The 26,334-nt window shown below is 37.2% G+C and overlaps 2 protein-coding genes across 3 annotated transcripts in view; both read right to left on the bottom strand.

Moving 5' to 3' along the window:
• The window catches only part of LOC109061282 (ABC transporter G family member 20-like), a 30,069-nt gene extending 16,812 nt beyond the window's left edge, over positions 1-13,257 (bottom strand). The window contains exons 1-8 of the mRNA XM_042774023.1: positions 13,044-13,257; positions 9,102-9,241; positions 5,062-5,221; positions 4,787-4,941; positions 3,769-3,876; positions 2,195-2,288; positions 408-485; positions 144-315 (exon numbers count right to left, since the gene is read on the bottom strand). Of these exons, the coding sequence (XP_042629957.1) occupies positions 144-315; positions 408-485; positions 2,195-2,288; positions 3,769-3,876; positions 4,787-4,941; positions 5,062-5,221; positions 9,102-9,241; positions 13,044-13,088 (952 nt within the window). The 5' untranslated portion in view covers positions 13,089-13,257. The remainder of the gene's footprint in view (positions 1-143; positions 316-407; positions 486-2,194; positions 2,289-3,768; positions 3,877-4,786; positions 4,942-5,061; positions 5,222-9,101; positions 9,242-13,043) is intronic.
• A 1,264-nt stretch (positions 13,258-14,521) lies between these two features.
• aftphb (aftiphilin b) lies at positions 14,522-26,211 on the bottom strand. Of its 2 annotated transcripts, XM_042774024.1 has the most exons (10): positions 26,018-26,211; positions 18,991-20,413; positions 18,663-18,841; positions 18,279-18,399; positions 18,012-18,068; positions 17,765-17,863; positions 17,600-17,630; positions 15,420-15,512; positions 14,869-14,989; positions 14,522-14,703 (listed from the first exon to the last, which is right to left on the bottom strand). In XM_042774024.1, the coding sequence occupies exons 2-10, from the start codon at positions 20,371-20,373 to the stop codon at positions 14,571-14,573; spliced, it is 2,217 nt and encodes a 738-aa protein (XP_042629958.1). In that variant the 5' UTR covers positions 20,374-20,413; positions 26,018-26,211; the 3' UTR covers positions 14,522-14,570. The 2 variants fall into 2 exon arrangements, with proteins under 2 accessions (XP_042629958.1, XP_042629959.1); XM_042774025.1 differs by lacking the exon at positions 15,420-15,512.
• Positions 26,212-26,334: the final 123 nt, after the last annotated feature.

Here is a 26,334-nt window from a genome sequence, read left to right on the forward strand (position 1 = left end):
TTTAAAACGCCATTTTAAAACGAAAATGCACTGGTGTAAACAGGGCCTTTATGTCAGTCTTGTACAAAAGAGAATGTTCTGTTTTAGTTTAACTTTTGCATGCAGCATTTTAGAGCAAGTGAATTTCTCCCTCTTTGTTGTACCTTTATATTTGGGTATGTCTTCTGGTGTGCTCTTTCTCAGTATGGGCTCTCTGCTCTCATCTCTCATACTGTCTGGAGATGGGCTGCTGTCAAGTAGACGGCTCTGAGGACACTGTTTGGAGCCCATCTGATCAGAGTCCTCACAAAGTTGCAAGAATGCACTCTCTAATGTCTAATGCACACACATAGATGCATTTGAAAGGTTAACCGAATCATTTTGCTTTTTTGTTGTTTTTGGATGTGTGTGTTTTTTGTTTGTGTTGCTTTGTGTGCATTGTGTTGCTTCATAACAGCATCTGGGGGACCTTCAGCTAACAATTCACCATTCCTCATCAAACCCACCTAAAGAGAGAGAAAAACACAGTTTTTATTGCTCATATGTTGCTCTTTCATAGCTTAGAAGACCTAATGGTATAATGGAATAGTTAAAAAATTAAAATGTACTCATCCTCAGGCCATCCAGGATGTAGAGGAGTTTGTTTCTTCATCAAAACATACTTGGAGAAATTTAGCATTACATCACTTTCTCACCAACGGATCCTCTGCAGTGAATGGAGGTGTCAGAATGAGAGTCCAAACAACTGGTAAAAACATCTCAGTAATTCATAAGTAATCCACACGACTCCAGTCCATCAATTTACAAAGTGAAAAGCTGTGTGTTTATAAGAAACAAATCCATCAGTAAAGCAATTTAACTTAAAACTGTAATTTCTGGCTAAAATATGATTGACTGGAGTCGTGTTGTGAATTATTGTGATACTTTTATCAGCTGTTTGAACTTTCATTTTAACGGCACCCATTCACTGCAGAAGATCCACTGGTAAGCAAGTGATGTAATGCTACATTTCTCCAAATCTCCAAAGAAAAACAACTCATTTACAACTTGAGTTGGCTGAGACTGAGAACATCTTAAGCAAATTTTCATTTTTGGGTGAACTGTTACTTTAGGTTATTCATTAAAGTATAAATCAATCTAAGATGATTCACTTGCAAAATTCCTCAAAGACAAATAAAAATAGAAACAAATGAAACAATTGTTGGCATGAAGCAGGAGCAGAGCTATAATTTAATATGGACAGCATGGCTCACGTGATTTGGTCTTTTTTTCTCATTTTGAGATCTCTGACTTGGCAAACCTGAGCACAGTTTGTAACAGTCTTTTGAAACTCCAAAGGAAACGCATGGGAGATTACCACGGTCTGTGTTGTAAGGAGAAAAATCTGAGAAGCTGAAAACTGAAGCAAAGCAAGACTAGGATAAAAACCGAGATCTCATTACCTGCGGGCAGAGACAGGGATGCAAGACAGAGAAAAGTTTCGTGGTATTGTTGTTTAAGGAATACTTCTCATATTTAGAAATTCACGTCACTGTTCTGGGTGGGTGAGTGTACTGTACATAAGCATGTTGTGATTGTGTCTTTGGTGTCACTCTGTGTCTTTTGTGCATGTGACTCAAGCGTAATACACCAACCAGGAAATTATGCGCTGCTTCAAACACAACAGACGTCATGCCCTCAAGACAAACTGGTAAAACAACACTTTAAAGAGAAATAAAATTAAACAATAGTCAGGTGACTTAAATTGTTCCTGATTCTACTCCCGGAATTGATGCCTACCAGTGCCTTTTTTGACACAATATACAGTAATACACACCAATTTCTGCAGGTTTGTCAGTGGTCTCAACACCAGCATTATCAAACAGTCTATTTAAAACACTAACCAGCATTTAGTGTAAAGAAAATGATTGCTAATTCAAACATAAAAGCTCACCTGTACATTTTTGCCAAAAGCTAGTTTTAAGGTTACGTAATAGGCCACAGTGCAAAGTACATTTGGCAAATGAATCACAACTATAATAAGGGATTACAGAAACAAATCTGTATGAGTAATAAGTAGAGTGGTTCATCCACACCAGAAATCTAAGATTGACTCCATTAAATCATGCACTTCTGTTCTGTTTCTCTACATTTAAACTTCGCATCTTTAAATTTTAACTAAGAGTGGGAGTGAATTCTGTTACAGGTTTGTGGTCAGTTCAGGAAGTTATCTTACCGTATTGGCTTGTCTAGCTTCCTCAATGTAATGCGTTGTAATAATGACGGAAACCTGTCCTCCTCTTACAATGTCTACCAGGTGCTGCCATATCCTGTAGAAGGGGAGAGTTTGTTGCATGAGTACGGTGTTTTTTTTTTATTTTTTTATTTTTTTTTACAAAAACCACAAATGAATCCAAAAAGCAAACATGTGACACAGGATAACACAAACTGTTACTAAGTGGAAAGTGTCAGGACAGAGAGGGGGAGAAATGTGATCAGGAAATAATACAGGTGAGATGTGAACCCAAACTCCTTTGACAACAATATGTCATGAACACTGTTCTAAGGGAATAAATTACATTTTAAAATATATTAAAATAAACAAGTTATTTCAATTTGTAATATTTCACAATATTTCTATTTTTACTTTAGTTTTAAATAAATGCAGCCTTGGTGAGCACATAAGACTTCTTTCAAAAGCATCCAAAAATCTTACTGACCCCAAACTTTTGAACAGTGGTGTGTATGTGGTAACTTAACACTCTTAGTAACATAGTTAGTATCTTACAAAGCAAAGCACCCCAAAACGGCCTTGGCCCATAGTCTGTTGTGTAAGAGGATTTCAGCAGGGTTCAACAGGGTCTGATTGGAACCTATGTGATCTCAGCATAAAAATGAATTTATCCTAAAAACTAAATATAGAAATATAGAAAACATAAAAAACATGTTTCTCTGGACTTCAGCTTTTCTAAAAAAAAAATAAAACATTCTGAAGTAATAAAGTCACTGATATCAGAGGGCTGTGGTTAAAAATATTGAAAGTTTCTAGTTTTCATGACATAGCTGCATATATGTTCTGCTCAGTAATTGGTTCATCATATAGAAAAATGTGACACAGTCACCCTCTTTTTACCCATAAAGACTCATTTCTTTCATGGATACTTCTCCATCTACATGTTCTTCACTTCTTTTTGTTCATGAATTAAGCTTCTTTTCTTGAAAAGTTTAGAATGAGTTATAATGAGTTGAATCTTGAGCCTATAGAACACAGGATAATCATCAGCAAGCTACATACTCAGGATGCACTCGAATGGAAAGATCAAACAAAGGCATGCAAAAGAGTCCACTGGGATTTGTTTGCCCATTATACATTGTGAAAGATCTTCATACTACAAATCCACTTAGGCAAGTCTTTGAAAAGTCTACTTAAATAATTATAAAATTTGAAACAAACAAGTGAACAAGTTAATGAAAGGTGTTAAGGTCTAGGTTTTAGCCTGCAGTGAAACACAAGATATTAGAGAAGCTTAAGAGGAAAGTTACGACACAGTTATGAATGTAAGCTAAAATGTTAAGTTGAGATGTCTGAGAGAGGGAGAGAGAGAAAGAGAAAGTGGAGTGGTGCAAGGCAAAAACCTCATGCTTTTAAAAATGCAGAACAAGGTTCATCCACAAACACATATACAGGAGAGACAGACTGGTAGTGCTGGTATTAGTACGAATGTATTCGAAGCTTAGTAAAGGTGATGGGAAGATGTTGTGGAAGTTAAAAACAGATGAATACTTGGGATAGAGGTATGTTGTGCATACTTAGCCCGCAAGACAGGGTCCACTCCCACAGTGGGCTCATCCAGGATCAAAAGTTGTGGGTTCTGAAGCAGAGCAGCTCCAAGTGAGACACGCCGCCGCTGGCCTCCACTGAATAAAGTGAATAAACGTACATAAATAGACAGTTATGAACTTTCATCAAAAAAATACAAATAAATTAAGTAAAAGTTTTATTTGTCAAATGTGCAACAACATTGCAGACACCTACAGAAGCCCATTTTCGCCACTGAATAAAAAAAAATTCAAAAGGTAATAGCAAAAAAAAATTAAAAGAAATTAATAAAATAAATAAATTAGCACAAAAAATAGATAAAAGAAACGGTAATATATAAAAAATAAGTAGTACAGATAAGCAAGGAACAGGTTGAAATATAATATTATTATTGCTCTTAAACTATCCAATACACAAAAGTTTATGTTAAAAACACGAGTTACAAAAAGAGTCTGTTATGTCTGTGAAGGTAAACAGCTGGGAAAGAAATGGCATATTTATATTAGATCTGTGTGGCAGCAGCATAATATAAAGTAAATAAATAAATCCACTGCTCTCTTGTCTTCTCTGAGTTTGGTAATGTAAATAGTGTTCGGTGCTTGTCTGTGCAGCTAACGATAGAACAGTTAGCATGCTTTGCTCAAACTTTTGCCATGGCGCTAGAACTGGTACACCGTTGTGGCTTGCCAAAACAAGAATGGCGGCACCGTGAGTGGAAACATGCAGATAAAGGGGCTGTGATTTTATAATAAGATACCTTTGGCACATCACAAAGGGAGCGAAATCTGACATGCTCATTTTTTCAGACGCATGCAGAAAAAGGCTTACTAAAACAGAGTTTCTCACAAATAGCTATTGTAACACTTCCGAATACTCACATGGTTTGGAACAACATGAGGGTGCATACATAATAACAGAATTTTCATTTCTAGGTCAACTATACCTTTGAAAAAAAAATAAAAATAAATCACTGCAAAAAATCATGATTGAAATGAAAAATCATTTTACCTGAGATTTCTCACAAGGCTGTTTTTCTGTGGCAGGTCTAGGAAGTCAATGAGGAAATTGATCCTGGTTTCTGTTTCTTTAGACGTAAGGCCATGAATTCGACCATAAAACCATAGTGTGTTGCTGATAGTGAACTCATTGTACAGAGCTATATCCTGAAGGCAGAGAGATGATAAAAAAAAAGAGGGAAAATATGAAACTCAAAAGGATTCACTTATGGTAATAATCATACACTAGGCTTTGTGCGTGAACACCAGCCTCTAATAATCTTTCACCTGTGGCATGTATCCCACCATCCTTCCTGGCACTTCATGTCCTGGGAAAGCAGGTGGTTTCCCGAGCACTGTGATATGACCATGTGAGATCTTTAAAGTTCCCACAATGCATTTCAACAACGTAGTCTTCCCACAGCCACTTGGCCCCAGCAGCCCATAACTAAGGACAAGAAACAAACATAATCATAGATCCAGTCAATCCTCCACAGCACATCTAGTACAATGAGTTATTCAAATCCTATTTCAATTAAGTTAAGATTAATAATGCCACAAAATATTTATATTCAAACTAAATGCTGTTCTTTTTAACTTTATATTCAAAGAAGCCTGGAAAAGAGTATTTTCAAACAAAAATTTTCAGAAGCACATTAATAATATAATATATAATATAATATAATAATAATATAATATAATATATATAGAGAGCACCAAATCAGCATTTTAGAATGATTTCTGGAGTACTGGAAGACTGGATTAATGACTACTGAAGATTCAGTTTTGCCATCACAGGAATAAATTACATTTTAAATATATTAAAGTTGAAAATGGTTATTTTATAGTATTACCTTTTTTTACTGTTATTTATCACAAAAAAAAATACTGTATGATCATATAAATGTAGACTTGGGGAGCACAAGAGTCATCTTTCAAAAACATGTAACAGTCTCCAAACCTTTTAATGTTAGTGTAAAGTTCTAAACAAGCAACTGAAATGCAGACAAAAATGATCAAACGACATTCAGATGTCTGTGAGAGAAATTAGAAATAGGAAGTGAGAAATGTTAAACTAAGACACGGAAATCAAGCTGAGAACAGTTGCAGTCTCACAAACATAATCTGATCAACTTCTGCTTAGACAGCCAGCCAGCTAAATATACATCACTGCACCTAAACTGTGGAATACACCTGTTAGGTGCTTTCCTCGGTTACTCCTTTATGTAACCATAGATGTTGTCAGGTGGTACCCAACCTTCCTTGAGTGTTTCAACCCTTAACCACAACAGTTGGTGGGTCGGCAGTCCAGCATATCCAGCATAAGTCACACTCTGCCTCCTCTCCCATCCTACGAGCAGTGTGTTTCTTGATCTTCTCGTCCATGCCTAAAGCTGACATCAGCATACCGATTTGGCAAGAATGCCCCTACAACCTACTTCCACAGGGAACAGTCATGCCTGCCACCCTTTGTCTTTACACTTCTGAAAAAGGCTGATATTTCTAGGCCTTCCTCTTGTGAGCCTCCTCACAGCCCTCATCCCATGGTACGGTCAGCTCGATTAAGATGATTTTATGGTCTTTGGCTGACCACAGGACGATGTCTGGGCGAAGAGGTGTGCGGACCACTTCAGGGAACTGCAGCATCCTTCCCATGTCAACTTTCATTTCCCAAGAGCTCGTGGCCTGCAGCAAGTTTGATTTAGCTAATGCCCTGGTTGCAGAGGGCCTGGCCCTATTCTTGTTGAAGGTGAGGCCACCTAGCCTCTTTTTGCACCTCTCTTGCTTTAGTGTACCAGCGAGGGACAAAAGCACCTTGTCGTGGCACCACCTATAGCGACCTTGGATTAAAGATGCTTTGCACCCTGACAATATGTGTGCCAGTGATCCCTTTCGACCACAGAGCTTGCAATATGGGTCATCTCTCAACCCCCACATGTGCAAATGAGACAATGAAGGAAGGGTGTTGTACATGGAGCTCAGCAGGAAGTAGATGTGGTAGGGCTCCAGTCTCAACAAATCTGCCATGTGATCTCACACTTGGGCAGATCCCATTTTGTCCATGCTACCTGGGATGCTTGTTCCGTTTGCTCTGGACAAACGCCTCTGTTCATCTTGAGCTTGGATTTCTGCCTAAACCATGCCTCGCCTGATTGAAATACTTGCATTCCCAAACTGTTGGAAATGTGTCTACCCCAGGCCTTGACGTCCTGTGCAGGTGTTGCCAATGATATCACACAACTTCAATGAGCTTTCTGCCAGTTCAATGGCTGTATTACCTGCCCATTTACGGCCTGACATTGTTGTGATTCCTGCTTGCTTTATGATGAATGTCTTTAGAATCTCTCAGGCTTAGTGCAACCCTGCATTTTGCCACCTTGAATTCCTCCATGACAGATGACAGAGGGAGCTGCAGTTGTCCCGATCGAATGTAAAGGCCCACAGAAGAGAAACTTGGGGGAATCCCCAACCACCTCTGCATGTGCTTGTTAATTTTCCTCTCAATGCTTTCTACAACTGTAAAGGGGAACTCATAGACTGTGAGGAGCCAAGTAAGCCTGGGCAGAAGGTACAGCCAGGATTTGAATTTTCTTGGGTGTCTGGACCTATCGATTTTCTTCGACCACTCTTCGGTTTGCTTCACAGCATCTGCAACATTGGCACCATCTTTCAGTGATGCACTTCCCAAAGCACTTTATCGGGATGTCCTTAATGGATGGAATGACCTCGTCTTGAACTTGGAGGTAAATCTTACTTGTGACTCTGCCCTTCCTGATCACCAGCCTTCTGGAATTCCTGGCCTCAAAAGACAACCTTGCCCAAGTGGCTATGTTGTCCAGGGTTTCCAGTACCCATCTCGCTTGAACATGCATCACAGTTGTTATTGCTAGGCCATCCATAAAACCCTGCAGCACTGGCTGAATAACACCTGACTCCAGGATGGGTTATGCCTTCACTTTGGGATACCCCAACGTTCCACACTCTGGAGGGACATTGACTTAGGTCCTGTTTACACTAGTGCGTTTTTGTTTTAAAACGGCGTTTTAGAATGAAAACGATCCTCGTCTACACCGGCGTTTCCGCTGCGTTTTAAGAAATGATCTCCGTTTACACAACACAACCTAAATTGCATGTCACGCGGCCATTCATGCAGGTGCAGCCATAGATATGAATATTTAGATTCCCTATTATTTAGATCGTGGACGCGTCTATGTGCTTGGAGCGATCGAATGGGGAATCTACGTATACATCTATGGTTACAGCAATGCGCATGATGTTATTGTTATTGTTTACACGGTCGTCAAGGATATGCAGAGCGAATGTGGGCAGCCATGTCATAGTTTTCAAAGGTCTCCGTTTTGGTCCGTTTACACTAAAACGCAACCCCGGAGTTTTCAAACTAAAACAGGGTCTGCAGCGTTTTCAAAATTCTCTGTTTTCGAGGTCAAATACGCAGGAGTAGTGTAAACAATAGGTGTAACTGTAGCAAAAGTTATGCGTTTTAAAATGAAAACGCACTACTGTAAATGGGGTTCTTAAACTGTGGAGGAACCCTCTTCTTTTGGGACAAAACATCCCTCTGCCAGCTTCCAGCTTGCTTGAATTGACCTTTTGGCCCAGATCTTCCTCAAAAATTTTCCATAACCTTCACAGAAATTTCAGGCTTTTCTTGTATACCTTATATTGTATACCACTTGGGCCTAGGGCACCTGAAGCTTTGGCTCTTATGATGATGTCTTGGATCCCCTGCCAAGTCAGCACCTCCACATGCTGGTTTTTCTGGTCTATGAATGTTCTGATTGGCACCAAGACCTCGGCCGCGACCATATGGGTCTTTTACAAACTGTGCTCACCAAATCATTCTTTGGTCGAGTTATATGTGATAGTTGTGAACGAGTCATTTTTTCTGTGGACTTCTGTTGACATTATTTTAGAAAAAAGGAAACAAAGCCACTTAAATATTTTAAAACACTTAATATATTTTATATATATATATATATATTTAGAATATATATATATAGCCACTTATATATATATATATATATATATATATATATATATATATATATATTAAATAAAAGGAAATTCAAGCTGCTTCTGCAGTTGCATGACTTCCCATTCACAGATCAAAGGCCAGGTGTTAAGATTCTCTAGCCCTTCAGTATGGAGTATTTTAGAGGTTTGTTGTGCTACTAGTGGAGAACTCCTAAGGGATGTCATGTCACATGAACGTCAGGTCAGCATTTGGGCATGTTTTTTTGCTTAAAGTAAGCATTCAAGATTCGTGTAGCCTGAAAACATTTAAAAAGACAAAATTGTGAACTCACATTTGGCCCTGAGGCACTGTCAGATTGAGATTGTTGAGGACTTTCAGTTTCCCATATGAATGACACACATCACGACAGTGGATTGCAGCGCTGCAACTCCCGGCTTCCAAGTCAGTCTTCATAGTACTGCTTTTCAAGTGCTACATATTAAGAAATTGAAATCAACTCAAAATAAATATTTCAACCACAACCACAATATTTCAAAAAATACATGCATCCAAATCAGCTTTAAAAATGTGCAGAAACAAAAATTAAATAGGAGACACTTACATTTGCTTCAAACAAATTCCCTGAAAATTGTTAAAGAAAATGTATTTATTGTGTTGTCTATAAAATCGTCACACACTACATGACTTACTTCGTTAACATGAAATATGTGATCATTTATGATCCTTATATTTGTTTCTTAGCAAATGCTGTTGGCCTACTTCTAATTAAATGAAAGCAAAATACACAAATAATACTAAGACAGGTGATTGAGGCCATAAAATCATGAGTATGTTTTGATTTAAAGGTCAGAATATATAGCTTACCAAAAAAAAAAAAATAATCACAAACATGACACTTACATAATTTTATATATACCTTCTGATTTATTCATTAATGTGTAGTGTAATATGTTATAAACAATTTATGAGCTCTAAAAGATTTTCAGAATTTTTACAACTCTTTTGCTTTAGACCATATACAAATGCTAAATCATGAAATGAAAATGTTAAGGTTACCCCTGCATCTTTCTGAAAAAAATGCAGAGATTAATATATAGTTTATTTATAGTTATTTTCAAAACTTAAATGTACTGTCATCATAAAATAACTTTATTATTGTTTATTTAATTCTAACAAATAAGTTCCTGTTAAAAACTAACCAAAATTAAAAATAATTATTTATTGGTATCGGCTATTGGCCAAAATGAGTTGAAAATTATCGGCATATCCGATATCGGCAGAAATCCAATATCGTGCATCCCTATTTTAAATAATTTTAATATTTTTTGTTGCCTTTAAAGGCCTAATATGGCTTAGAGGTCGCATTTTCAAAACAATAACAAAGACGAAGCTGGATGACGCTATGAAGGAGAGTGGAATGATGGGAGATGTCGTTTTCACCATCCAGAGACGTCCGAATCATGTTCAGGGATGGAATTAATTAATATTTTTTTTTAACTTTGAATTAGAGTGTTATGATGGGAGATATTGTTTTCAGATTCATATTCATGGATGTAATAAATAAAATTTTCAGACTAGTGACTTCAGGTTTAAGTACTCTCAAAAAAACTCTCCTTATAATCAGTAAAGCTAATTATACTTACATCATACATACATCTGCACTTTGTTGTTTATGATGAGAGAATACACTCAGCGAGAGGGTGCACTAAACAAAACTCTGGTGCTTCAGCGAGGACTCATCTAAACGCCTCTGGCTAATTATACTTACATCATACAGCTTCAGCGAGGACTCATCTAAACGCCTCTGATTGGCCGTTGAGTTCATAAACTCAACAGACTCGTGTGTGATTGGTTATAACACGCAACACTGTAAAAACGCAGAAAAAGTGTGTTCATTTAGCATTTTATTTGCAACCCAGAATTGCATTAAAATCACACACAACATTGTGGAGATCTAAATTTAATGCTGCAGTGAGAATTGACAATTTACTTTTCAGGGTTTTAGCAGGGTGCGATTTGTGAAATAAACAGATTTTATTTTATGAAATGTTTTTAATACGACGGAAATTGTACGATTGTGACTGCTGTAATGGATTTAGTGTTTACTGCAACAGCATTTTTGCTTTTCCACACTGTTTCGTGCGCTTCAATCGGATGTATCGCCATTTGATTTAGTTTTACTGCAACAGCATTTTTGTCCACGTGTTGCCAGGTTTCTACAAGCGGAAACCGATAGCGTTTTTTTTAAGTTTTTGATGGTTTTCTTGGAATTATGGATCCTTGGGAACTTTTGGGATAACGTAAGTGCACAACTGCATGAAATATATAACAATGTGCAAGTGGTTTTTGGATATTTTATTACGAAAATCTTACATATTGTGCCTTTAAGTCAAAAATATTTTGGAGACAGTCTTTTCAAGTATTTTGGCATCATCTTTTTATTATTTTGTTTTTTTTCGAAGTGAAAAAAAAAACTGCATTTTAAAGTAATATTGATACTTTGATCACTGAAGCTCATCTTGGACATCCAGCCGCGCCAGCCGTATTTTGGCTAAATGTCATCAATTTATCCATGTACAGTTTAAACCGCACTCAGAATATTTAAGGTGATGTGAAAAGAAAAGAGACAACGTGGAAATCAGCTGATAGTTTCGTTAGCAACAGCTGAGCTGGTTTGGTTTTCAATTTCTTGATTGTTTTGGAGGCAGCGCCTCCCTTTGTCACTGCACCTGACAGGAGCTTCACGAGCTGTTTGGGTCCTTCAGACATACTTTCCAACTGTTTACCTATTTGCATGCAACCATCAGTTCTTTAATTATAATTTAACGAATAAATTCAATTTTAAAGATAAATTACAGAGCTTCACGTTTTTTTATGAATTATTACAGTTTAGAAGGTAAATTATAACAGTTTATGAAGTAAGTTTTATAAGAAGATGTTATAAGTTTTAAAACCTAACGTATCTACCCAAACTTTAGAATGAAAAATAGATTTATACCAAGGCGGCTTTACAATCCTTGAAGAAAAATCACGTCGATTAAATGAACAGTCCAGCTGTCCGGTTGTGATACACGGTCTTTTCTGTCGCAGCGTTATTTCATGACAGATGCAGCGACGCGTAGCCGGTCACAGGATGACAGTCGCTGCGAGCGTTATTTGTCTCTTCTATTAGTTTATCGACAAGACCCGCCCCCTGAGCGGTCTGCCTCTCCTCTCTAACCAATCCGATTCTTAGAAGCCATACAGAAGCAGTCTGTGATTGGGCAGTTGAGAAGTCGCTCAAATAGCCATAGCGATCATAGCAAAAGTGGTACAGCAAAGAGCCGCATGTCGAAATACAGGTGGGCAAAACAACGATGTCTCGTTGCTGCATTTCTAGACACATGCAACAGACACCTTAAAGAAAGAAATCGCTTGGTGATAACTTACAATTAAAACAGATTGTTTTCGTAGTTTAAGCGTTTTTTTTTTAAATTGTTCACTGCTTCTTAGTGATGGGGAGTCGGATTTATTTTCACGAATCGGTTCTTTTGAACTGTTCGTTTTAAATGACTGGTTCAAAACCCGATTGAGGAATTATTTTGCGTCCTGCCGCAATTACGCCATCGCGTGGCATATAAGTCCCAATAAAGTCATTAAAAATAGGCCCAAAAAAGCAGTTTATTAATTTCTAATTATGCTAAAGGTGTTTTTTTTTTAGTTTCATGTGTCCCATTTCAATTTGTTGCAGCCATGATTCAGAGCATAAAACATAGTCATTTAGAATTAGAAGCGAAATAGAATTTACACTTAAAATAAAGCAATATTAAAGTTGATTTAAACACCTCTTGGTTGAAGTAGTTTTTGGCATGCTATAGCCTACTATAACTGTAGTAATACTATAACTGTGTTTCTTATCTGCATTGATAAGCTATCATTTTTACTTTCATTTCACCGGCTTTTTAAACTAGTACAACCGATTCAATGAAAAGATCCGACTCATAAGAACGATTCGCACGGTCATCTCTTGTTCCGCTTCTGCGTGATGAGGAGACACTGCAGCAGTAGACCAATCCGTCTTCTGCTCTCCACATCTATCTTAACATAACAAACATGCACGAACGCCTGTCGAAAATCACAGTTTATGACTGCTTCCTATAGGAATCGAGTCTCATAGAAACCGACATCAGATTTTAACGTACATTACATTGTTTGCACGTTGACACATCGTATCCACTCATGCATGCAGAGTAAAATGTAAACATCCAAATTAAGAAAAAAAACACTAACTCACTTTTTGCTGCATCTCCGTGCCTTCCTCGGTTCCATTACCGGACATGATTACCGGGCCGGGGATCAAGACTCTGCCGGTAAGGAGCTGCGCTCAGCTCAGTGCGCGCAGATGAGCCGTTTAACTCATTCTTCTCCAGATCAGAGCTTAACTGCAAGTTATAAACTGCTGAGTTTAACTGCAAGTACGTGACTTAGGGGCCACGTTTAATCAGCATTAAATATTATTCTGATCACCTGTGCGTCTTTTCTCCAGTGGAGTATCTTATTCAGACAGCTGAGATTAGTGTAGCTGCGCAACAATCTAGGTCGTTTCCCTCTGGGGGAGAAAACTTACTCTGGAGTAGAAACATGTTCATTTGCATGAAACATAGATACGCATAACAAATATGGGAGAGAGGGGAAAAGAAAAGATAAGTCATATATCTAAATATTAACCTGATATAGTAGCACTAATGAGAACATACAGGAGAAAAGAAAACCATCCAAAGAGAATACTATTTTCTGTGCCTTTTTATTGTTGTTAAACTTTAAAATACAATTTAAAACAGAAGACAAAGACACTACTTCCTTTACACACTTTTTTTTCTCACAGAAACCGTACAAACCATCTTTTCTTTAAGATGTCATAGCGCTTCTGTCATTTTTATATTATATCCGATTGTGCGAAATCTCCACCTTAATAATAATAGTGACAAGACATTAATATGACAAACAACTAAAACAAAAGTAAAAAAGCAGACATGCAGACAGAAGCAGCTCCCTTATTGAAATCATCTGTATCATCAATAATCTGCATTATAAAATAGTCTTTTCTTGTGTTCTTGTCAGTTGTGGTAAATTATATTATTATTGTAATTAGAAGTGAAAGGGTAGTTATGTTATAAGGTTGAGGTGTGGAATGGAATAAGGTAATTTAATTTCATTTAAATTAAGCACTGAACTAAATGACATTTAAAATAATATAGAAATAAAAAGAAAAGCACATACTAATATATATATATATATATATATATATATAATATATATATATATATATAAAAGCACATACTAATATATATATATATATATATATATATATAATAGCAACCAGGGGTCAGTATTCATTTACAGTCTCTGGTTTCAAGTAGTAAAATGTGCAATTCTGCATTTCACCTCATTGAGTGAAAAGTGCCATTTAAGAAAATAACTCCCATTTTCACAAACAGCACTCAAAAATAAAACCATAACAAACAAGTCATATATCATACACAAAAGGTGAATATGCTATTCTAAATACTGTGTATATAAAAGATGAAGTGTCTTTACTGCTAAAGAAAAATCACCAGGGACATTTTCACATATTCCAGGACAATTCAATCCAGTTTAAACAAAGTTAACAACTGTGGAAGTAAAGAAATAGGCAGCTTTTAAAAGATTAATTTTTTACATTAAATGTGATTTTTTTTTTAATGGAACAAACAGTGATTTGAGCTGTTTTTCGAACTGTTTATAAAACCACTGAATGATGATTGACTGATGCCGTGTTCGGTTATATGTGATCGGCTGCTGGAGTTAGGATGGAGGGGAACATCAGGACCCTGGCCTGCATGAAGGACAGGTCAGGGAGAAGAGAGATGACCTTTGCTGCTTCTTCGCTTATCTTTTCATCTCTTTCTGGCTTCCTGTCAAACACACAGAAAAAACGAGCATTTTCTCAGTAATTGCAGCAGATTCACACCCTATTTTGAACTTTCTAAACCTCTCTAGCTGTAAAGTAGCCATGTAGCTGTGCTCATCACGTTAAGGCATGTTAAAAGTGTTTGTATTCATACATGCACATGTCTAACCTGGCTGTTGTTCTGGTTTTCTCCATAGACTCCATGAGTTTTGTAAATGCATCTGCAATGTTGCGACCAGTGGTGTTCTCCATTTTAGCTGTAGTCAGTTCATATATCTCTGGATCAACACCTAAATAAACAGAAATATAAAACAAAAAAATGAAAAGAGACAAATATGCAGACACATTGTTTTCATTTCCTTGTCATGCTTAAAACTTACAGTTCATCATGATGACAGTGGAACTATGTAAACAGGATCGCAGAAACATTTTAAAGATCATTTTCACCTTTAAGATCATTTTCCAGAAACACCGAGGCAAATCACTCAATAGTGTATTAGATTAAAGAAAGAAAAAGAAGAGATACTCACAGAGGCAGATACTGTAAGAAAGTCCAGAGAGAGGAAGCCAAGGATAGAACACTAGACTATGAACAAATGCTAAAGATGACAAGCTTCACTAAAGACTGATTTTGAAATCACAGACACAAGGGAACAGGAAGGAAAGAAGGTTTCACAGCAAACCACTCACTTCTCTGAGACAAACCATTTCTGTTCTAACCTGGTAGTGGAGTGTCAGTTTCACTATCTGAACTACATTCTTCCACAGGGCCAAAAAAGTCCAAATTTAGCTTTGATATTCCACCATCCAGTGCTTCACATGAGAGCAGCAGCAATGACAGCAGGACATGGAGGGCAGTATGTAGTTAGTAGTTAAGCATACCCACAATATATTAACATACGCACCACCATTCAAAAGTTTTGGGTCAATACGATTTTTTTTATTAATACTTTTATTCGGCAAGGATGCATTAAATTGTTTAAAAGAGACAAGAAAGACTTCTAAATAGTTACAAAGGATTTCTATTTTAAATAAATGTAGTTGAAATTTCTATTTATCAAAGAATCCTGAAAAATGCATCATGGTTTCCACAAAAATATGAAGCTGTTTTCAGCACTGATATTAAGAAAATATTCTTGAACACCAAATCAGCATATCAGAAAGATTTCTGAAGGATCATGTGACCCTGAAGACTGGAGTAATGACTGCTGAAAATTCAGCTTACCCACAGAAATAAATTACATTTTTAAATATTTTAAAATAGAAACAGTTACTTTGAATTGTGTTTACTGCATTTTCTTTAAATAATAAAAAACAAACAAACAAAAAAAAAACTTACCAACCCCAAACTTCTGAACAGTAGTGTACATGAATAACAGCAGATCGTCACCAGGAAATTTGTATTAGGAGCGACAGGGCAGGAAAAAGTAAAGAGAATAAGACAGGAGATGAAAGCAAGTTATGAACAGAATAGAGAAACTATAGTCATACTGTAGTATAATATATTTATTGACATATTTAATAACAATTTGGTGCAACCTAACTGGGAAAAAAAAATACTATCCAGAAAAAGAAATCAAGGTCAATAATTTTGGTTAAAGGAATTTTCTGGATTTCTTCATTCAAGCTTGAGAAAATTTGTGGCATTATGCTGATTATCACTAAAAATAATTGACTCATTCCTCAATAAAAAAGCAAAATATCAAGGCAACTGCACTGGGAGAAAGTATTATAATACACAATGCTTTAAAATAATACAGCCATAATAAACTGTAAACGTTTTTAAGCGAAAAAATTTAATAGAAGTCAAAATTATTTTCTGTGGTAATCAACATTATGTTGCAATTTCTATTGCCTGAACTTGTATTGAACCCATAACATTTGCTTAAAATCAAGCAAAAGCGGTATATCACAGTATGCAAAGCTGGTCAAAAAAGGGCATCAACGAATATTTCACTGCCGGTCACAGTGGCTTCTGAGACAGTAAAATAAAAAGAAGGAAAACAAAATTTTACATTTACATTGAATGTATAACAGAAATGACTACATAATTAAACCTTCACAATTTTAAAATAGCATCTCAATTTGTTGTAGCATCTGTATGTAAATCTTTGAAAATGTGGTGGTGCTTCCCCTTTAATTTTAGCCAAGGCCAGCTGTGCAATGACTTCAAGTAAGCACCAGCAATAAGGTCAGCTATTCCAAAAAAGATTTGCAATCTCTTTTTTAGTCAAACCTGAGACAGTAGCTGGTTCACAGGGACCAATCTGGTTGTATTTTAACAACACAACTGAGAACATACTTGATAATGGGTATAATTCTCTTTATCTCAAATCTTGCATATAATGGCAAGGTAATAAATCACAGTTGAAGCCTCATACTTATAGTCTGAGGTAGTATATTTCAGCCTCTCTGTGTGTGGACAGCATAGTGACATGGATCTGGACTTTAACAGTGAACAAGACGGGAGAGAGGCAAGATTGAGCCATAAATAAACATTTAAAAGGGAAACTAAGACGAATGGATTTCTATCTTTGATGACTAAATAGTGTTTCAAGAAGAAAGACAAACAACTGTGAAAAAAATGTCCCCGTTCTTTGGATTATAAACAAGATTTTGATGGCTACTTCTCAAATTGTTTTGCTAATGCTAGGTTGGTGCTGTTTTAAATCAACACTGATAAAAAAAAATGTACCAGGAGAGAAACTTTCCTAAGTGGTGTGTGAATTGTGAAGGGACAGGAAGTTTGAAAAATGGAGAGAAGAAAAGTGTGTCATGAGAGAGGAAGGAAGTGCTCAGACAGGGATAAGCGAGGCAGCATCAGGAGTAGGATTTCTGCCGTGAGTGGCAAGTGGCTTTTTCTTGAACTCTAGAGAAGGAGGCACGGCGAAAAGACATACCGTCAATACTAATGGCCAAAGAGGATGCCACCTGCAGGATAACACATGGAGTTAGAAAGAATTCAAGGTACTTTTTCAATCAACTTAGGAGTGAGAGAATGTCAACAAATCTAAAGACTAATATATCTGTATCTATATATCTATGTGCATGTCTGCACTTTTCACCTGAGTGCATAGAATATTTCCACTCTCCACAGGAGCAGAAGGGAAAAGTGCAGGGGAGGCTGGAGATTTTTGAGACTCTTTGGTGGGTTCCAGCATTCCCTAAGAAGAAGGGACAGATGTTTGGTGAGAACAAAACATATATAATAAAATATATATCTTATTGTTAAAATTGTTCTTTAACAAAACCATCTTGCCCACAAACTTTTGAATGGCAGAGTATATTTTTGGAGTTTAGGATTTCATTTACCAGTCCAGCAGCAAACATAGGCACAATCACTGGCTGCTTCTTATCTCCAGTGAACATCTACCAGATGAATAAGAAGACAGTGAAAAAGTCAAATCAATAATAGTAATAGTTAAAAAAACAAACAAACAAAAAAAAAACACTAATTAGAATCAGCTCTAAATCCTGTGACTGTCTGGTTTTAGTGTACACTAACTAGCAATATACTTCACATCAGAGAAGAAGCACTTGAAATTAACAATATTGCAAGTCGGTGAGGTATGAACTCACAATATTCCTGATTCCTAGGCAATCCAGAAGTGTTCTGTTGCTATGGGAACCAGCCCACTTGTACTTAAGGCCATGAGAGCCGAGGATGTCCTGAAGGTGGCGCCACATGGCCAATGCATTCCTGCAGAAATAAAAGACCCTGAGTTCTTTCTCTGAAACTATAGACAAACTAAACTCACAGGATATATTTAAACACTAGTCTATTTATGGAAGCTGCATCCAGCTAAAAAATAAAACAGATAATTGTGAGATAAAGTTAAAATAAGAAAGTCACATTGTGAGATGTGAAGTCACAATTACAACAAATAAAGTCACAATTGTGAAATATAAAATCAATTTAATTGTATTGCATTTGAAAAGAAAATTCAGCCGAGGAGCTTGTACCCAAAATGAGATTCTGACTCCTTTGCAAAAGAGCTGCTTGTATCCCTTTGCTCCTGAGGATCCTGAGCCTGTAGGAATTTGTGGAGGGGCAAGACCTCAGTGACCCCGCTGACTTCAGGACGGATGTCTGAAGGAAAGGCGGTTCTGAAGAGATGCTGTATTTTGCAGCTGAAATCAGCCTGTGAGGGACACAAAACACAAGTTGCAGTTCATCTTAACTTCTTACATACATTTTAAATGTTTGATTTTAGCCAGACTAAAATCCATTAATGGACTGCAATTCATTTTAACAAAAGTATGTCACTGTGATTAACATCTAACAACTCACAGTGCTACTCTGGAGGTTGTCGCTAGAGGGCGCTTCTGAAGTCTCAACATCTTGTTCTTCTTTACCCAGGTAAGTCCTCTGTTCATCTCCAAATGTGGCCCATGAATCCCGACCCTCTTCAGTGGCTTCAGGTGGTCCAAATGCAGCCCAGCTGTCCTCCCCTCCCACCACCACACCTCCAAACGGAGCTGAACTAAAGTCGGCAAAACTGTCACTAGGAGGCAACTCTGAACAAAAAGCTACTTCATCATCCACTGCTTCCTCAGCCAGTTCATTGTCATCCTTGAAGTCCTTCAGGGTGTCCGTGTCACCAAACTCATCATCTGTGGAGCACCTGGACATTGCAGTGACAAATTCAGGAAATCCTTCCTGGGTTATAGATTCAGTTCGGCTGAAGTCTGCGAAACCCTGAGTTGCATCTCTGAAATCTCCAAAATTCTCGTCGGCTGTGGAGTCCATGGGTGTCTCAACCTCCTCATCTACTTCCACCTCTGCTTTTACAGATGATCCATGAATTTCCCTTGTGTCTCCGCTCTGTATGTCAGAGATTACATCCATATCCAATGATGGGGTCGTCTCTGTTTCAGTTATGTCAACACAGTTCACAGACCTGTCTAGACAGCCTGCGTCACCACATACAACAAGTTTCTCCATTTGTTCCTGCTCACCTTCAGCCTCCTGTGCATCTCTACAGGAAGTAAATGACTGGGAGTGACCACATAACTCCAGATTGGTTTCTGTCTCACCAGGTTCAGATTCTTTAAGCAATAAGTGATTGTTCGAGTCTGACAGGTTGTCCATTTGGTTAATTAACTGGTTTCTGTCTAACACATCAGCTACACTGATGTCTAGTCCAGAGCTTTCCTCAGTGTCAGTGCTTTGTAAGCAGGTGGAAAGAGCTCTTCCCTGCTCTGAATTTGCACAAGACCCACTGTAGCCATTACTGAGGCTGTATCCATCACCTGTGCTGCTGTTTTGGGCATCAGAAAGTATCGAGGGAGATTTCTGACCATATTCGGCAGAGAGCTCCATTTGTAGGTTGGAGGACATCATGCCATTTGTGAGAATGTCAGACGATTCCTTCTCTGTTTTCTCGACACCGCTGTTTGATTCTCCTACCATTTTTTCCTTGTTATCCCATCCACTCCCCGATAAAGTGACGTTCTGCACGGATTTGATGTACAGGTCAGGTGGGGAGTCCTCCAGTGCGTTTGATTGGTTGAATGTTGTGAGCGTGTTGAGCTCTGAGAAGCAGAAACTGGAGGACATCCCTCCACCATCGAAACCGCCGAACTCACCAAACTCATCCTCCTCTTCTTCCTCTCCAGCCTCATCCAGTGGAGGAGGAGAGGAAGAGTACAGATGGATGACATCCGGCTCCATGGTCTTCTTGTGCCACCTGTGGCCACATGCACACACACCCCTAGAGAACAATAAATAAATAAGCCAGAAAGACAATTACAGAAAACTTGAGAATGTTGAGACATGAATTTAACATTAAAATTACTGTAACTATCAACTCTTTTCAGTTAGCATCATGTTTCATTTCCTCATCTGAATTTATTACATAATTAATACTTATAATAGTGCACTGCTTGGCAGTTAGGTCTTGTAGTATAGTTTATGACTGAACACTAAAAGCAGGAATAATACAATAGTAAAAAAAAAAACATGTGAAAGGCTTCAGGCTAATGTAGTCAGCACTGCTGGATCAGAGAGCAGCCCATTCATTATTTACCAGCACTTTAGATGTGACCCCTCTTTCATGGGCTATATCTAGGGCACGGTTTAAAGAAAGCTGCAAAGAGTAACAACACTTTTTAGCTTGTGCATGAGCAGTAAAACGACTTGCAATTATTGTTTTTGTATTTTTGCCTTTATTATGATAGGACAGTGTAGAGCTGACAGGAAGCGAAGTGGGAGAGAGTGAGTGCGAAAGGGATCAGGAAAGGTCCACAAACCGGGACTCTAACTCGAGACGACCGCAGCACAATGACGCTGTATGTCGGCATGCTTCCAACGAGGCCATCGGCACTAACGTAACTTGCAATTATTGACTAGTCCTCAAACCTCAAAGGATCTGACAGGTCTCACATGATGGTTAAAGTATACAGCTACTAATATTTAACCGATTGTCTGCAGACTCATTAACCTGGTGTAAAGTGTGTAAAGTACAACGGTGGTGCAACGAGGAAAATCAATAATAGTGGTCATATGCAAATTCACTTTACATTAGTTTCAAGTAGGTTCATGTTTCCTTGTTTATGAAAGTTTCTAACACAGTCACCATTGTGAAAGTGAAAGTTGCAAGTTTGTCAAGTTGCAAAAATCGGTACTGTTTTACACAGCTAGCTGATCTACACTCAGTTTAAACAAAATTATAATCAGGTGACAGCTGGATAACAATTCTACAACTCAAGATAACACTTATCATTAGATTATAACCTCTCAGAGACTAAGCATTGATATTAATGATGTGTCAATATCAATGCAATGCCCTCAATTACATTTCAGTGAGCACCGAAACACTCAATCACCATTAGTGTTTCAAACAGTTGAGAAGTCTTCTCAGCTGCCTCCTTTTGGTCTGTTTTACATAACAGTTCCAATGACAAAGGCCTGTATCAGCATCATGGATGAGGCATGATGATCTAACGAACACTGTTAGTAATCTGACTTGAGGAAAAACTAAATTAGGTCACACAGTAACCTACATACTATACACTACCATTCAAACATTTGAGGCCCATAAGTCTCTTATGCTCAGTGAGAATATATTTATTTGACCAAAATCACTGAAATATAATTACAATTTTAAAAGCTATTTTCTCTCTCTCTCTCTCTCTCTATATATATATATAATGTAATTTATTGATGAATTTTCAGCAGTATTTACTCCAGTCTTCAATGCCACATGATCCTTCAGAATATGCTGATTTGGTGCTCAAGAAACATTTCTTATCAAATTTTAAAATGCTTGGTTTGCTACATTTTTGATAAATTTTTCAGGGCTCTTTCATGAATAGATACAGTTGTTTGAAAAAGAAATAATCCAAAATATTTTGCCATCACTTTTGATCAATTTAATTCATCCTTGCTGAATGAAAGTATTAATTTCTCCCCCCACCCAAAAAAAAATAAAACTCAGATAACTAACAAAATAAATAAATCTTACTGACCCCAAACGTTTGAACAGTAGCATTTACTGCGGTTTGAGCGTGTGTGTTTGTGTATGAGACGTCATGTTTTTTTGCTCACTCATAACTAAAAGTAAATTGCACAGATGCTCTTTGATTCTGGAAAAGACAGTGTGCAAATCTCCCTAGAAATCAGTTACATAAGCACACAACTACACTGATGTGAATTTGGGCATTTATGATTTGAAATATTTTGCCTACTAGCCCACATACTAGAGTATTTAGTTTGCCTCATGCAAACAGACACGCTCATATACACATGCACACTGTGTAAACGTTGATATGTCCTCTCGGAAGGGAGTGTAAACTGATGAGGAAACCCAATCCACTTCCTTTGTGCCCTCAGACAAACAGCACAGACTCAGAGCTGGAGAACAAACACTAAAGGACAAAAACTTCATCCATTTAGAATTCCAAACATTAAGAAACAAGATTTAGCCTAATCCAACATTAAAAAGAACTTTCAATTGAAAACAACTAGAATAGTATTGTCCAGCACAATTCAGAAAATTAGTTTAGAGGGTATTTTTCTACCCCCATGAAAGACAGCTGAAGTGGTCATACCTGAGATTAACCAGTCTATGCTTGTCTGAAACAGAAACATTTAAATTCATGCTGAAAATAAGGATGTTCCAAAAGTAATTCAAAGTATGAACCTATTACAGGGTTAGATAATTTCTTACATAAATAGTGAACAATAACATTCACTGTAAAAATTTCTATGACTTTTTTAATAATGATGTGACATACAGCCAAGTATGGTGACCCATACTCAGAATTTATGCTCTGCATTTAACCCATCCAAAGTGCACACACACAGCAGTGAACACACTGTTTTGATGAATTTATCTTTGAGTGTACATATCGATTAATCGGTCGATTTAATTTTTACGATTAATCGATGAATCGGTTTATGTACTTATATTTTAGTTTTGCCCATTTTTCCCCAAGTATATTAATAACAAAGGGTCTTTATCATTCAACATAGACTTTTTAGAGATTTTAACCATTTTGCATTGTCATATCCTCATCAAAAACATACCTGGAGTTGTGTTTTTTTATTATGTGTCATTTATCCTTTGTCGAACTCTTCTGCAATCAAAACACTGACCCATACATACTCTAGCAAATTTCACAAGGAGATTTCAAATAATGTTTTCACCATGGCAATCCTTAGGGCTCCTAAAGTAGTTTAACATCCTGAACAAAGCTTATTAAGGAATCTTTCAGAACATATTATCACGAAGAATAAGAATAAAACAGGATTAAAATTACAGTAAATTGCATTTTATTATTTTTTTCCTGTAAACACACAGCTTATACCTGGGAAACAGCTTTATAGCTTATGCTGTGAAATTGTAAACAATCCTTCCAATAAAGTGCCAATGGCATGAAACCTGAATGGAACTCACATTTTAAAGTAAAATTTAAAGTAAAATCCATCAGAAGGTTGTCCAGAAAAAAAATTGGACACACAAAAAACCTTAATGCTAGAGAAAAAAAATGCATTTCAAATACATTTAAACATTAACCTCTCTCAGTCAGTCATAATTAGGCTGCATAACTGAATTATGAACTGGTAAACGACAAAGCTTTAAATGTTAATTGTTAAAAAGCAATGTTATCAGCTTTTACGACTAAACATTTGCAAACATTGTACTGCAGAATCTGCACAAATAAAGGTCTTTGCACACTGTGATTTTCATCGGATTTAAATATGTAGTGGTCCTTATAACAGTGCAAAATTCAAAAATGTAATAAAGCGATAGAATGTTAACAAAACAGCTTATGCCTGAACTGACAGGAATTCGACTACCTGTGGGAAATGAGGCAGAACACTATTCACTCATTATTTGAGAAAAACTTTGCATTGCAGTGCAAAAAGGTCAACATGTCCAAATTCAGGGCTTAACAGTTAGGCTTGCTCTCTTTTTGCTCCCACACTTTGGATGACTTCGTCCGATTAGTTTTATCTTCCGCTTTTTTTCTTTTTCTTACTCGAGCTTACTCCACTGCCGCCTGCCTCACCCATCACGCTGAATGCTGCAGACAGAGAGACGCTGTGCGGGAAGCACGTGACATAAAACGAGGCCAGCTATTGGCTATTCGCTACTTCTCCTGCTGTACTGGCTGAGTAAAACCTCTGGTGGCTCATTACTGCCACACTTTGGTCACCGCAGATTTAAAATATGCACGAAATGAGCCGCTTACGGCAAATAAAAATTATTTAGCAACGAATCGATTACTAAATTAGTTGACAACTATTTTAATAATCGATTTTAATCGATTAAATCGATTAGTTGTTTCAGCTCTAGAACACACACACACCGTGAACACACGTGCCGGAGCGGTGGGCAGCCATTTATGCTGTGGTTGCTGTGGTGCAGTTGGGGGTTTTGTGGGTTGTTTGAGTTGATTTAGGTCGTTTTATTGGTGGTACGAGACTCGAACCCACAGCCTTAGGGTTAGGAGTCAAACTCTCTAACCATTAGGCCATTCTTAATAATGGTTAAGAAATCATTAATACCATGACTGACATCTAAAAAAAAAAAAAAAAAAGGTTGTCCATGACCATGGCAATCCTACTTTATTAAATTATTTGTCCTTTTTTTTTTTTTTTACAGTAATTGTGTTTTTTACTGTAAAAAACAGACCTGAATAGTAAAGGCTCATTATACACTTGCCGACTTAAATGGTTACAGTGAAAAACCGGGCATCATGCACTAAACATCATAAAACTCGCATAGAAACTATATATGCATGACATGCACTACAATTTATGTTCTAAAATCCGCTCAAAATATCAAACATGTCTGAAATCCTCAAACTGGACTTAATTCCTTCATACACTACGTGATCATACACTATATGTGAAACCTGTCAACTTGTGTAGTCAATTTCAGCCTAAAACTAAATTATTCCACACAAGACAATCATTTCTTTATGGACTCTTCAAAATGGTTCCAAAGCACATAATTCTCCAGAATAGTATTGTATGCTGTAGCAGTAACACTTGTCCTCTCAAAAATCACTGGAATAGCCAAACCCATTCATTAGATTATCAGCATAATTTTAGCCATATAATTGTAGGACTGTGCCATACGGGAGTAACCCAAGAAGTGTTTTGACTGAAATATGTATAAGCAGAAGACATATAAGGCAATGCATAAATGACTGTTTATAAAAATTCTGCCAATGACAAGACTCCTGGGTCATGCTACAGGGCAGACAACTAGATCAGGTGTCTTTCGCCCTCCTGTTTCATTTCTAAATACAGAGAAATAAACATTATATAATAAATAACATTAAAAAGAACATCATAAATAAACATTAAATACAGATTTTTTAAAATAGCATAGGTTATAAGTGTTTTTTCTTCTGTGGAAGACAAAAAGAGCTATTAATCGGAAGGGGGAAATTTTTAAAGAAAGGTAAAAAATGATACAATGACAGTGAATGGACTGAGACTGACATTCTGCCTTGATGTTCAGCTTTTGTATGAAAGTCATACAGCTTTGAAAAAAAATATGAGTGTTAAAATGAATATGACAACGCTTTCATTTTTAGATCAAATATTCCTTTAACGTGCACTCGACTAGAGGAAGTGTTTTTGCGCGAGCTGTCACATCTGTTCTGGCATTATGGCACGAGACTGTCATCAGCCGGTGTGGTTTCTAATCTACCTCAGAATAACAGTTATCAGGACTGAGTCACAAGAGTAATAATAAAGTAACTAATATCATCGACGTTGTCATAGAATTGTTTATGAGACGCTCTTGTCCTGTGATCTAAGTGGTGTGACAACAGCGAATGCAGCACATTATTCTTACCTTCACCTATCCGCTATGGATGATCATGACGGGCACCGATCCTGTTCAGCAAGAGGACAAGTATCGTCTCGTCTAAGTAAAGTTAATCCGGCTCTCACTGCCAGTTTCTACGCTCATCCGGAGTTCCGTGTCCAACAACATGCAACCGGAGAGCCAGACCTGTATTATCACTCTGCCAGATCACATTCAGTGATCTACTGACCCCTGTCGGCACGGAGCAGGTGCACGCAACAATGAATATCTTTGGTTAAAAATAACTAAATGAAAAAAAGAAAAGAAAAAATCCTTTGTTATGATAGAGTAATACAGATTTGTCT

The sequence above is a fragment of the Cyprinus carpio genome, chromosome A17, assembly GCF_018340385.1.
Source record: "Cyprinus carpio isolate SPL01 chromosome A17, ASM1834038v1, whole genome shotgun sequence".
NCBI lineage: Eukaryota > Metazoa > Chordata > Actinopteri > Cypriniformes > Cyprinidae > Cyprinus > Cyprinus carpio.